This window comes from Panthera tigris, chromosome D2, assembly GCF_018350195.1.
Source record: "Panthera tigris isolate Pti1 chromosome D2, P.tigris_Pti1_mat1.1, whole genome shotgun sequence".
NCBI classification, from domain to species: domain Eukaryota; kingdom Metazoa; phylum Chordata; class Mammalia; order Carnivora; family Felidae; genus Panthera; species Panthera tigris.
Window position 1 is genome coordinate 39201818 of NC_056670.1, and position 13337 is coordinate 39215154.

At 51.3% G+C, this 13337-nt stretch overlaps 1 protein-coding gene across 4 annotated transcripts in view; it reads left to right on the plus strand.

Moving 5' to 3' along the window:
• Positions 1–13337, plus strand: part of TSPAN14 (tetraspanin 14) — a 56296-nt gene that overhangs the window by 8483 nt on the left and 34476 nt on the right. Inside the window, exon 1 of one of the 4 annotated variants that reach the window (XM_015543635.2) lies at positions 4812–5747. The exons of the other annotated variants lie outside the window; for them this stretch is intronic. Coding sequence (XP_015399121.2) covers positions 5426–5747 — 322 coding nt within the window. The 5' untranslated portion in view covers positions 4812–5425. Of the gene's footprint in view, positions 1–4811; positions 5748–13337 lie in introns of those variants that run through there. 4 annotated transcript variants of the gene reach the window in all.

Consider the following 13337-nt stretch of genomic DNA (forward strand, 5'->3'; position numbering starts at 1 on the left):
GTGTGTGTGTGTGTGTGTGTGTGTGTGTGGCTACAGCCACAAACTTCAGGGATTGTATGTAAGTATGTATGTATGTATTTATTTATTTAAGTGTTTATTTTATTTTTGAGACAGACAGAGACAGAGCATGAGCGAGGGAGGGGCAGAGAGAGAGAGAAGCAGAATCTGAAGCAGGCTCCAGGCTCTGAGCTGTCAGCACGGAGCCTGATGTGGGGCTCGAACTCATCAACCATGAGATCATGACCTGAGCCAAAGTCAGACTCTCAACCGACATGAGCCACCCAGGCGCCCCTAGGGATTTTAAATGTCAATTTAAGTTTAACTTTTAGTTAAAATGTATACATGATAAAAAAGCACATAAAGATATACAGTGAAAATGAGCGTTTCCATGCCTGACCTCTTTAGTTCTGCTCCCCTGAGGCCTCTGTCACATGTTGGGTGCCTAGGCGAGCGTGCCTGTCCTCCTCCCTCCGTTATCCCCTTGCTGGTATGCTAATTCCTCTGTTCTGTACTTTGTGAATTTTATTCTAAAGTGTAGCTTTAGCCATTCTTTTTAACAGCGACCTGTTCTTCCACTGCATGGTAAACCGTGATTCGCTTTGTCAGCCTCCTATGGATGGACATTGAAGTTGCTTTCAGTACCAATTTGGCTTCTAGAAGCCGAGCTGCAGGAATGCCTTGCACATGCTCATAGGTCTGTAATAGGCCACTGGAGGAGGAGTCTAGGCACTGGGTGCTTAACAAGAAAGGAAGCATGTTGTTTTGATTCGGGAGAGGGGGGAAGGAAGGTTTCCGAGTTTTTCTTTCTCGGAGGGATCTTGTATTTACTTCTGCAGACAGAGTCCGGGGCTGGAGGGGAGACTGGGGTGCTGGTGTCCTGGTTTCCACTGCAGTCTGTTTTGGTTCAGCTCAGGTTATCCAGCCTCCACGGAGCACCTGTTGTTTGCGTCCGTTGGCTGTGCCCTGTGCGCGCCCAAAAGTGTGATACAAGAGTTTGAGGAGGCAGCCAGTGCCAGATGAGGTGTGGGGAGGGAGGAGAGACTTCGAATATGTGGGTATGACCAGGCCCAGGAGTGTGCGGGACTTGGGTGGGGGGCTGGGGGCGTGAGCCTGGAGTCTTGGCTGAGAAGCCAGCGGGGGCTGGGCATTTGCTTTCTCCCTCAGTTTTGGGGGTCGCTGTGAGGGTCAGGCATCCTGTCGTGGCCTCCTTGGACTTTCTGTGGCTCTGGGATCCCCGTCTCCTACCTGCTTTGCAGCCCCAGCTTCGTCCACCCTGTGATTTTAAAGGCCTATGTGTAAGGCACCTGGTGTAAATAATAGATGGGCTTTCTCTTTGGAGCAGGTGCCATCCTTTCAGAGCAGAAGCCGGCGGGGGGGGGGGCGGGGGCGCGGTGAGGGCAGCTGAGTGTTTCCTCCTGGCTTGGGTTGGGGAGAGGGAGGGCGGAATATGAGAGACGGTGCACGTGAGAGCCATCCCCTGGCATCCTCCTGGGAGTTCTGGGAGCTCTCTGGCTGTTTCCCCATCCCCGTGGCCACTGTGTGCCTCCGAAGTGACCACAATTTTTCCCTTTGTCGCTCTGGCTGGGCAGGGCTAGAAGTGGGGAAGTTTTAGGGCTGGCTGGCAGATAGCCCTCCCTAAATAGAAAGGTGGCTGTTGTGACCCTGATCTGGTGGGTTGGATGCCTGTGCCCCTGCCCCGTCTCTCTCACCATTGCTATTACTTGCTGCCCCTATGAGAAGTCCAGAGCTTTCCATGCCCACAGCTCTGTTGTATGGGGCTCCGGGGCCTGGGCAGCACAGAAGTTCCTATTGTGGCCGGGTGGCAGCTAGGGCTGACCTGTAGGGCTAAGGAGGTGGGGCCTGGGGCCTGACAGTGGAGCTATTCACAGGCTCTGCCCTGGTTTCCTGCTGCCTCCCATTGTGAATTTTTTGAGCAGGGGAGGGGAGGAGGAGAGGGGGTGGCCAGGGCTGCTATTGTTGCTGGCAGCAGGAGCCCATTATGCTCACAGAAGTCTTTGGTAGACTGATCTTAGCCACTCCGGGACCCCTTTTGTGTTTTGTGATGCTGGCTGAGCTGCCCAGCCTGGACTCTGCCCTCTCCCAGCGCTCCCTCCAAACCCGCCCCCCCCCCCCTCGCCATCCCTGGAGGTCTGGATGGGCCCTGCTCTTTCTGGGTACCTCCATCAGGATCTCCATTCCCCTCTCTCAAGTCTCCATGCTGTGCTCGGAGCCACCCCCCTCCCTGGGAAGAGTTCTGAGCAGCTGGGCAAGGAGTGGGGGTGCCTGGTCGCTGTCCCATCAGCCACCTGCCTGCCTGCCCCCTCTGGGAGTGGGTCCTGCCTGAGCTCTCCTGGCCCAGCTGTGCCCTTGGATGGGGGTCAGGTGCATGCCTGGGATGCTGTCAGTCTCGAAGGCTCCCCTCTCCTTTGTACCTCAGTGCTCGGCCCAGTGTCCCCTGTTCCTCCCTGGAGCACTCAGATGCAGAAAAGCTTGCTTGCTAGCTGGCTGGCCTGGAGCCTTCCCGCTGCCTGAGCCACGGCCATTTTCCTTTGTTCTGCCGTCTCCGGACTCTTGAATCTCAGGCAGGCGGCAGGCTGGGCAGGCAGCCGGCGGCAGGCGGTGGGTGTGCAGCACCAGCGGAAGCCCTTACGACATGAGTCTTTCCACTGAGCCAAAGGCATTCAATCCCCTGGCTGCACTCAGTTCCTCCAGCTGCACCCCTGTCTCCCCAGGGGTGTTGAGATCTCTGTTTGGTTAGAGAAGGTCACCGCCTCTTACTGGATCAGTATCATGGTGACTTGTACAGTGGGGACTGAGAGAGGTCCCACCTGTTTGTGGCCACTGCGGGTGTGAGAGGGGGGGGAGAGAACACACAGCGCCTTGGGAATGCTAGCCTCCTGGTCTTTGGCAGAAAAAGCTACTCCCAGATACCAGGTGTGGTCCTCCTTTACCTCCTGGCACCCTCTGATGAAGTCTGTGGAGGAAGAGCTCTTGGCATTTAGTGGCAGGGGTGGTTGGTCTCTGTATGTTTGTGGGGATTTTTCTCCCAATTGAGGGGACTCATCCCTTGTCCCTGTGGCTCACTCTCCCCAGTTTTTGGTTGGCACGATAAGCTTCCTCCTGGGGGGCTGGTCTCACCCACGTGTCGAGTTAACAGGCAGAGCTGAGGGCTACTCCCTGGCACCTGTTCCTGGAGTTGTGCCCACCCCAAACCAGAAATCTCCTGCTTTCTAAACTCAACCACAGCCAGAATCTGTAATAGTCACCTGTCTTTGAAGTAGAGTTGCTTTGCATGAGCACTAGTAACTTTCTCTGTTTTTCTTTTGTTTAGTATTTTATTTTACCCTTTGAAAACCCATCCATCCTTGAGATCAGCCTGGCTGATTATAGGGGAGGAAAAATAATTTTCCCCCTGCCCTTCATGGTTCTTGGCTGAGACCTCCTGTAATAAAAGACAGATTAACAGGAGAAAAACAAACAAGTTTAGTAACACGTCCACCTCCTGCATGCGTGAGAGATCCAGGAAAACTTGAGGAACTTCCCGAAATGGCCCATGCCATCACCTTTTTCAGCTTAAGACACAAGAAAGATGGTTGGGGCTGGGGTGTGTGTGTGTGTGTGTTGTGGGGGGGGGGGGGGTTGGGTGGGGAAGACCTGGAAACAGGGTAAGGTTGTTATGCAGATTTAAGTTTGTGTCTCCTTTGATAAGAATATCTTGTGATTTAGTGTCACCTTTATCTTCCTGGTGCTGAGAGCAAACACCCTTCCAAATGGAGATTTCCCTTGTAAATGTAAATTTCCCTTCGGTAACTTCTACTCCGGTTTTCAGCCCTTCTCCTGTGCCTGCTGTTTTAAAAAAAATAACAAGATCAAGATAATCCTTATGCCAAAGAGGCAAGTTTCGGGGTGGCAGATTCTGCTCTGTCCCTCATTAGCCAAGTCTCACAACTTAGGATGTGAGTTCCAGCCCTGGACAGGGTTGCACTTTGGAGTATCATTTTAGCAAATGTTGTACAAGACTCAGCAAAAAAGAGCGAAGTTAACTTTCAAATGCGTTGAAACAGAGGCGCTGCTTTTCCCGTAGCTGGACCCGGGCAGGGTTGGGAAAGCTCACGATTGGGGCACAGTGCTCTGGAAAAAGCACATGGAGGTAGAAGGCTGGGGTTGAGTCCCACCTGTGCCACTGGCTCTTTCTGAGGTGACCTTGGCAATTCATTTCCATGGGTGCCTGTCTCTGGAAAATGGAAGGGTTGCACAGATGAACTGGAAACTTTTTAGCTGTGACTCTTTGAATTCTTTGAATCTAAATCCAAAATGGCTGCTCACTACCTTGAGAGCCCCTCTTGCCAACTCGGGATCTTTTGGGGAAGAAATGTTACCAGATGGGATTAAGGAGGCCATTTCTTCCTTAGGTTCTTGAGGGAGTCACCCCACAGATGTCCATCGTTTTTCACAGGGAAACCCACTCACCCTGAGGCCTGCCCTACACTGCCTGTTCTCAGGGGCTGGGTGTGGCAGGGCGGGAGTAACTCTTCTCTTGGAAGGGCCACATCCCTTCAGTGAAAGGGGAGTTGTCGGGGGAGGAGGAAAGTTATGCTCTTCATTTGACCTTCCCTTCAATGGGGCCAGCCTGTTAAAAGTAAAAACAGGGCGCCTGGGTGGCTCAGTTGGTTGAGCTTCCGACTTCGGCTCAGGTCATGATCTCACAGTTCGAGCTGTGTGCTGACAGCTCAGAGCCTGGAGCTGGCTTCAGATTCTGTGTCTCCTGCTCTCTCTGCCCCTCCCCTGCTCGTGCTCGCTCTCAAAAATAAACAAACATTACAAAAATTAAAAATAAAAGTGAAAACAAAACGCTTGAGATAGAGACACCTTCTGTACGTAAATATCCCCTTTCCTCATCTGGGGGGGGGTGCGGCTAGGTTTAAATTTTGCCTTTATTTTGTTGTAGATTCCAGAAGGCGACACCATCCTTTCACTGGTGCCCCTTTAGGGTTGGTTCCTGGCCCTTTATCTGCCTTTCCCCATCCAGCCAACATCCCCTGGGCCTCTTGTGCCTGCCGGCCCAGTGGCTTTCCTCCCATTGTCTGCCACGCCTGGATCAGCCTCTGTGTCACTGCCCTAGGCTCTGTGTTTATGCCCTGCGTCACAGGAGGCCTTCGGTCTTGGTAGACGCCCAAGAGGCAGGGAGTCCGGCTTCACCAAGTCCTTTGGTTAGCGTAGCTTCCACAGCTGTGAAATGGGAATAAAAATAACCTGTGCGGATCCAGGGGGATGCACTAAAATACCGCACAAATCGCAGAATTAACGCACTGCTCCAGGAACGCGGACGTGTCCCCGAAACGTACTCCCAGTAAAGGTGGCCGGGCTCTCCTCCCCGGACTTGCCCTAATGGTTGTTTCCCTTCTTGAGTGCTGTGGTTTTTCTGATGGGCACCTCACACCCTCTCTGTTCAAAGCACGGCCCCCAGGCCTGTCTCTGGGCCGCAGTGGCAGCACCTGGGAGCTTGTTGAGAGGCAGCCTTGACATTTTAACCAAATTCCCAGGTGATTTGCATACACTTTCAAGTTTGAGAAGCCCTGGCTCAGACACCTTTGTTGCACCTGCCTGTTGCTCTAGCACCTTCCTTAGTCTGTTTTGTGGTTTTTGCAGACCTCACCCTCTTGCCCTCCTGAAAGTTGTCCACTTGAAACGAGTCTGGCAACTCCGACTCCCCAGCTCCTGCCATCTGGGGTGTGCAGTTTCCGGAGGTATCCCTGGGTGCCGGGTGGGGAGGCCGGGGTGGGGAGGCCAGTGGAAGCGGGGGGCGGGGAGGGGGTGTCTCGGAGGGAGGGCTGGGGCCCCGAGAAAGCCCCCCTCCCCTCGGCTGGCAGCTGTGGGCACCTCCCCCAAGCTTGCTGGCGAGGTCATCTTTGGGGCACAGAGCCCAGGGGGTAATTGGAGCCCTCCTTTGTGAAAGGGTGGCAGGGAGCCTCTCTCAGCCATCTGGTACCACTTGCCCCGCCCCGCCTGTCCCAGCTGGACGACAGGATCAGAATCAGGTTGTAAATGTTGTTTTCTTGTAGAAACACAAAACATCCCACAGAAAGATGTTTTGGTGTATGTCGAAGTTAAAAGCAGTACTCCAGAAAGGGGACTATAAATTTTTTTTTTTGTAGCAGAGAAAAGTTGAATCTGGCCTTCCTGATGTCGCTAGGATCGCCTGCCCACCTCCTGTGTTCTGGTGGGGTGTGTGGGGTGAGTGCTGCTGGGTTGGGGGAGAATGGGCTCCCTGCACAGCTGCCGGGCCCCCCCCTGGCCTTCAGGAACTCCGTGTAGGGACTGAGTGCTGATCTCAGACCCCTCTCAGCCTTTTCAGCAGTGTCCCACCATTGATTTGCATTTTTTTTAAAAAAGAAATCTCTCCTCCCACCCCCCCTCCATTTCTTTCCTCTATGTTTTCAATGCATGACGTTTTATTTTTTTTTTTTTTTCTAGCAGGCTTCACTTTTCTTAGCTTGTTTGGGAAGTTTGTTTTGTTTTCTTTGCTCTGTGAACCTTTCTCCCCCGGCTGTTTGCATTGCTGGGAGGAGGCCAGAAGCCAGGCTCTGCCCTGGCCTTGGAGCGTTCCCTGCCGGGAGCAGGATTACGGGGTGCTCCCAGTGCTGTCCTTGGAGAAAAGTGGGTTGGTCGTCTTAAAACACTGCATACTGTAGCGTGGGCTGTGCAATTTTTCGTAGAGGGGTTTTTAAACATTTTAGAAACAAAATCTTTCTGTGTTTCAGGCATGGAAAATGGGAGGAAAAGGAGGCAGTGTGTGTCATTCTGAGTTCTCTTACATAGTTTTTTGTTGGGGGAGCGCAGGTGGGGGTGGGGCAAACTCCACAGAGAACATTTCAGGTCTGCATTGGACGCGCAGGTCAAATCTTTGCAGCGCGCTGGAGCAGCTCCCCTAAGGGCGCTGGAGACTCCGTTATGGGAGCAGAAGTGACTTCTCCCTGCGAGGGGACCCACTCATCACGCGGAACATCTGTGGCGTGCAGGGCCCCAACTGTTTCCCCTCTGCAGGGGCAGCTGCTCTGGCGTGTCTTGATCCCATCTGCAGGGCCTGGCCCAGAGCTGGGGACACACCTGGGGCTGTGTTGATAATCGCCTCGGACCGTCTTGGGGGTGAGAGACAGTTGGTCGCTCTGTGTTGCGTGGCGGTGTGGTGTCCCCATCTCAGGGCAAGTTGGTGACTGTCTAGATGTGGAGCCCTCCTGTCGTTCACGATGAAACCACCAGCTCTGTGGTGCCTTTCCTGACCAGCTTCCCACCTCGTCCTTCCTTCCTGTGCACGATCCTGCCCTTCAGCACCTACCTGACTCACTCCGTCCCTGGTAGAAGGAAGTGTGGCCCAAGTCCCCTGAGTCAGGCACCCGCCCCACTGTGAGCTCTTCACCCCCACGGCCTCATTCGGGGTGCCCCGCACGCAGCAGGTGTCCAGACACGTAGAATCAAGTGTTGTGTCTTCCACAACAAAAGCCACAACAAAAGCCGTTTCACCGGGAGGGACTGGCCTAGCGAGTTTGTGCACCTATGGATTGCTTGCCACCTCATCCTCAGTCTGGGGAGCCCTTGCCTCAGGCCCTTAGTTGAGAATTTCACAGTGGACAGAGGGCCCAGCGTGTTGGCCTCCTGGGTTCTTGTCCACGTTGAAGATGTCTCTGTGAACTGGGCCCAGATTCTCCACATCTTGTGTGCAACCGGCTTCTGGGTGTAGGCGTTTCAAATGCAGTTAGGGTTTCAGAAATAGGCCTGCCGTGATGATCGCGGGGCACAGGGCCCCCCCCCCCCAATCCTGTGAGCTGGCAGCTTCACCTTCCCTGGCAGAGGGCAGAGCAACTGAGAAGGCAGGAAAGTGCCAGGCCTCTTGCACCCAGCTTTTTGAGAAGGTGCGGGGGCAGCAGCTGTGGGTGACTAAGTCCCGCCTCACCTGGGTGGGCCTGCACCACCTCGCGGGTGCTCCTGTAGTTGGATGAATGCCTGATGAATCATGTTCAAGATCTCGGGGCCCCAGACTTGCTTTCTGTGCTAGTGCTTTATTTCTTTTTTGTTGTTGTTGTTGTGTTTTTTGTTTTTGTTTCGTTTTTTAAGGAAAATGGCCACAAGCTCTATGCTTTGACTTGAGGCCCGTTATTTTGTGGAATCTCCCTTAATTTGAATTTCTTGGATTCTTCCTTATGATTGGACCCATGTTATGCATTTTCATCAGGAATACCACAAGAATGAGGTGTCCTTCTCAGTGTTTCCCCTCAGGCGGGATGGATGTTGGCTTGACTCATGACTGGTGAGGAAAAAAGTGATGACTTAGTTAACAAGGTACTATCTGCTGGGTTTCTCCACTGCTGAGTTACTATTATGTTCTCTGTAATTTATAAGTGTCCGATGGGGAGATGCTTTGAGATAATGTAAACATGCTGTTTCTCATCAAACTTTTATCAACTGATTTTAGAGCCTCTCACCGTCTTGAATGTTTGTATCCCCCAAATTCACATATTGAAATCTAATGTCCGATTTGGCTGGCCTTTGGGAGGTGCTTAGGTCATGAGGAGTCCATCCTCAAGAGGATTACCACCCTTAAAAGAGACACCACAGAGCTCCCTTGCTCCTTCCACCGTGTAGGGGACACAGTGAAAAGGTATCAGCTTTGAACTAGGAAGGAAGAGGGCCCTTGCTCGACCATACTGGTACCTTGATCTTGGACCTCCAGAACCATGAGAAATAAATTTCCATTCTTTGTAAGCTACCCAGCCTGTGCTGTTTTGTTGCAGCATCTGGAACGGATCAAAAAAGAACCCACTGATGATCCTTGGTGGAAGATTCTTGACAGATCTTTATGTCATGGTTGCCAAATGGTGATATTTTAATTCCGTTAATTCCTTCTGCATTTGTCATTTGGCATTCTGCTAAAGAGGAGCTTTCTTGGGGCACCTGGCCGGCTCATTCAGTTAAGCATGTGACTCTTGAACTCTTCGGGTTGTGAGTTGGAGCCCCACATTGAATGGAGAGGTTACGTAAAAATAAAACCTTTTTTAGGGGCGCCTGGGTGGCTCAGTTGGTTGAGCATCTGACTTCGGCTCGGGTCATGCTCTCGCAGCTCGTGGGTTTGAGCCCCGCATCGGGCTCTGTGCTGACAGCTCAGAGCCTGGAGCCTGCTTCGGATTCTGTGTTTCCCTCTCTCTCTCTGCCCCTAACCCACTCACATTCTGTCTCTGTCTCTCTCAAAAATAAACATTAAAAAAAAAAAAAATTAAAAAAAAAAACCATTTTTTTTTTTATTTTAAAAAAAGAGCTTTCTCTTCTCCACTTGTTTATTTATCCGTTCATATATATCAGAGTGGACTCAAGGATTCTTATTTTACTCAACGAATTAAAAATCCATTACTATTATCGTTTATTCTGATGCTCAGATTCTTCCACATTTTGCCAGTGAGAGTTCCTCCAAACTGCTTTGAAGGACAGCTCTTAATTTCTAGGTCTGCCACACTTCTATTGAACTAGTCTTCCTGTGCGGTTTGGAAAAAGCTCCTTGAGTGATTCTGATGTTCTTTGGAATCTGGGATCAGCTGGACGAGACCCATGATTTTCAAGTGTGCTCCTCACGGAACCTCCTCTTTCTTCCCAGACACCTGAGACAAGCAACCTGCTCTGCCTGTCTTCATGCTGGGTTTCTGGGTCAGAATTTCTTTGAACAGAAGCTCCTGTAGCTTAAAAAGTAATAAAAATAGTAAGTTTGAAAATCATTGGATTAGGTGACCTCCATTCCAGGCCCAGCACTTTTCCCGCTGAGCCCTTGCCTCCCTGCTTCCCTCCTTTGACCCACTTCTGTCCCTCCCTCTGCTTCTTTCCCAGCAACAGCACTGGTGTAGACAAAGGTCTCCTCTCACCAGATCAACGAGGAGGCCCCTTGGCGCTCCTTAGACTCAGCAGGATTTGGGTTGTGGGTTTTGGTGGTGGAAACTCATAATGCTGTTTGCTAAGTTCAAGGTTTCATACAGGAAACCAGGCGCTTAGAACCCTAGGCCCATGGGGGAGCCTGCTGGGGCTCAGAGCTGGTAGCCTAGGCTTTCTTGGACCTCCACGTGGAGGCCATCCCTTGGGCCTCTGGTCTCCAAACTCTGGGAATCTCCCTTTCCCACACCTGTGTGCCAGGGGCTCAGTGCTTGTGATGCCATGATAAGGGAGGGTGGCCCACCTTTACCCCTGTGTGACTTTGTAGTGTCTTCCCCTGAGGAAGAGTCAGACTTCTGGATACCTCTGAATGGCTGCTGCCACTGTGTCCAGTTTGCACTGTTTCTGGCAGACCCTGGCCATGAGGAGTTGGGTCCTAAGTAGAGTAGGACAGAGACACTTCTGACCCTGAGGGTGACTCCGAGACGTTGAGCTCCGTGGATCTGAGCCTTCCTCCCCTTAGTGGGTGGCTGTGCCTTGGGGCTGAGGTCACAGGTTCATTCCCGTGGACAATGAGGCAGCCTACTCTGGCCTACCTTTGTGATCCTCTGTCTCACTGGAACCTGTTCCCCTTCCATAGTCACCATTCCTATCCTTGACTTGTCACCTTAGGCCTACCTGTTTCTTTGGCCCGAGAATGTTCCCCAGCACCCAATGGGCTCTGAGGACTCTCTTCTCGGGTGGTAGGAATGTCTGAGGCTTAAGGTGTGCTACTTGGAGATACAGCCAGGCCCCCAGCTCCCTTGGGAATATGGCTGCCCTTCACTGGCATGGGCCTGTGACTTGAAAGCCTGGTGGAAAAGTTGAGTCTTGGTGAATGGCTGACTGGAGAATGAGTGAGAGAGGAGACAGCAAGGGTAATGGGGGTGGGGTGGAGAGGGCAGGTTTCCTTCCAGCTCAGGTTATGGATGGACAGTGCTATCCAGGTACAGCATAGTTCAGCTGAGATCTCTGCTTAGGGTTTCACATGGCCCACATCTAGGTGTTGGCAGGGTTGCGTTCCTTTCTGGAAGCTCTGGGGAATAATGTACTTCCAGGTTCATTCCAGTTATTGGCAGAATTCAGTTCCTGACTGTTGTAGGACTGAGGTCCTGCTTCCTTGCTGTCAGCCAGGGTTACCCTTATCTCCTGCTCTGTGCACATGGCTCCTGGATTTCAGATCCAGCATTATGTACTGTGTCCTTCTCATGCTTGGAACCTTCCAGATTACTTCTGCCCTCAGCTGGTAGAAAGCTCTGTTGTTTTTTTTTTTTTATTTTTTTTTTAAATGTTTATTTATTTTTGAGACAGAGCATGAATGGGGGAGGGGCAGAGAGAGAGGGAGACACAGAATCGGAAGCAGGCTCCAGGCTCTGAGCCATCAGCCCAGAGCCTGACGCGGGGCTCGAACTCACGAACTGTGAGATCGTGACCTGAGCTGAAGTCGGACGCTCAACCGACTGAGCCACACAGGCGCCCCAGAAAGCTCTGTTTTTAAGGGCTCACATAATTCCATTGGACCCACTCTGATAATTTCACTATTTTAAGGTCAGTTGATCAGTCAGTCTTAGTTACCTCTGCAAAGTTTCTTTTGCCCTTTCTTTTATACGGTGATAAGTTATGCTTCCTGGTTTTTCACTTTGCTCAGTAAAAAGATGGCAACTAAAAATATTTTGACGTCTTCCTAGACATCTGGGTAAAATTGGTGGGTCGAGTGGACACGCTTAATTTTACTTTATCGTAGAATCTCACAAAAGTTAAGATAAAGGGGATTTTTAAAAAAATCTGTATGAGGATAGGAGGGAGGGAAAGGAAACAACAAGAAACAATTTGCAAGCCAGTAATGGATGAGTGACCCAGTTTAAAATAGAGAAGTTGGGGGGCACCTGGGTGGCTCAGTTGGTTAAGTGCCTGAGTCTTGATTTTGACTCTGGTTATGGTCTCATGGTTCGTGAATTTGAGGCCCGAGCTGGGCATTTGTGTTGATAGTGTTGGGCTTGCTTGGGATTCTCTCTCTCCCTCCCCCTCTCTCTCCCCCTCTCCCTCTCCCTCCCCCTCTCCCTCTCCCTCTCCCTCTCCCTCTCCCTCTCCCTCTCCCTCTCCCTCTCCCTCTCCCTCTCCCTCTCCCTCTCCCTCTCCCTCTCCCTCTCCCCTCTCCCCTCTCCCCTCTCCCCTCTCCCCTCTCCCCTCTCCCCTCTCCCCTCTCCCCTCTCCCCTCTCCCCTCTCCCCTCTCCCCTCTCCCCTCTCCCCTCTCCCCTCTCCCCTCTCCCCTCTCCCCCTCTCCCTCTCCCTCTCCCTCTCCCTCTCCCTCTCCCTCTCCCTCTCCCCTCCCCCTCCCCCTCCCCCCTCCCTCTCTCTGTACCCCTCCCCAGCTGGCACTAGCACGTGCCCTCTCTCTCTCAAAAATAAACAAACATTAAAAAAATTAAAAAATAATGAGAGAAGTTGGTGTCATCACCCACATTGTTATTTTCGGGCGTGGTGCAGAGGAGCATCTGAGGTGGCTAAATGTAAGAATTCTTTGAAAGTGGCTGATGTGGTTGGATACCTGGATTGCTTTCCTTCCTCCGTGATGCTTGGTGATGCCCTCTTCCCTTTAGCTGGACATTGGGGATTTATTCTGCAGAAGAAAAAACCAGGGACCTGTGAAACCCCAGGTATTCCTGGAGGTGCATATGGAGACCACATTCATTCCCCAGCCTTCTACTTCCATTTGGCTTCTCAAACACTGATGACAGCCAGCCCCCTTCCTTCCAGGTAGGAGCTTAAAAGAGACCTCACTGGGGAACCTGACTGGCCGCAGAGGAAAGAATTAACGATGCCAACAACAAGGTTTCCCCAGCAAATGGCCCAGCCCGATCATCTTCATGAAAACTCACCTGCCCCAGGACTCAGTGCTTCCAGTTAGTTTTTAGGCATTTACTCTTCCTCATGAGGATTACTAAGGATTATTAACATCTGAAGAAGGTGCCTAACGTGAAAGGAAGCAAAACAAATAGGAAAAAAAAAAAGGCCACTTGGAAGAAACATGCTATTTACAGGGAAGAACATTTTGAAAAAAATTAGACATTTTCTCAGAGATCAGAGAAATTTTGTATCCATGAAGTAAGAACAGGCTGCTACAAAAAATATTTTGAGAACAAAATTATTAAAAGTTTAAAAAATGAGGGCAGGACAAAAATATCAGAACAATTAGAGAATAAAGTTGAAGGAGTTCTTGCAGAAAACGAAAAAGATGAAGAGATGGATAACAGAGTGAAGGATCACGCAGGGTTTCCGTGTCCACTAATAGGAGTTAGAGAGAGAGAACAGAGAAAAAAAAAGTACGAATGGGAAAATCATCAAGAAAAAAAATTTCCTAGGCAGATATTGGTTTCCATATTGGAAG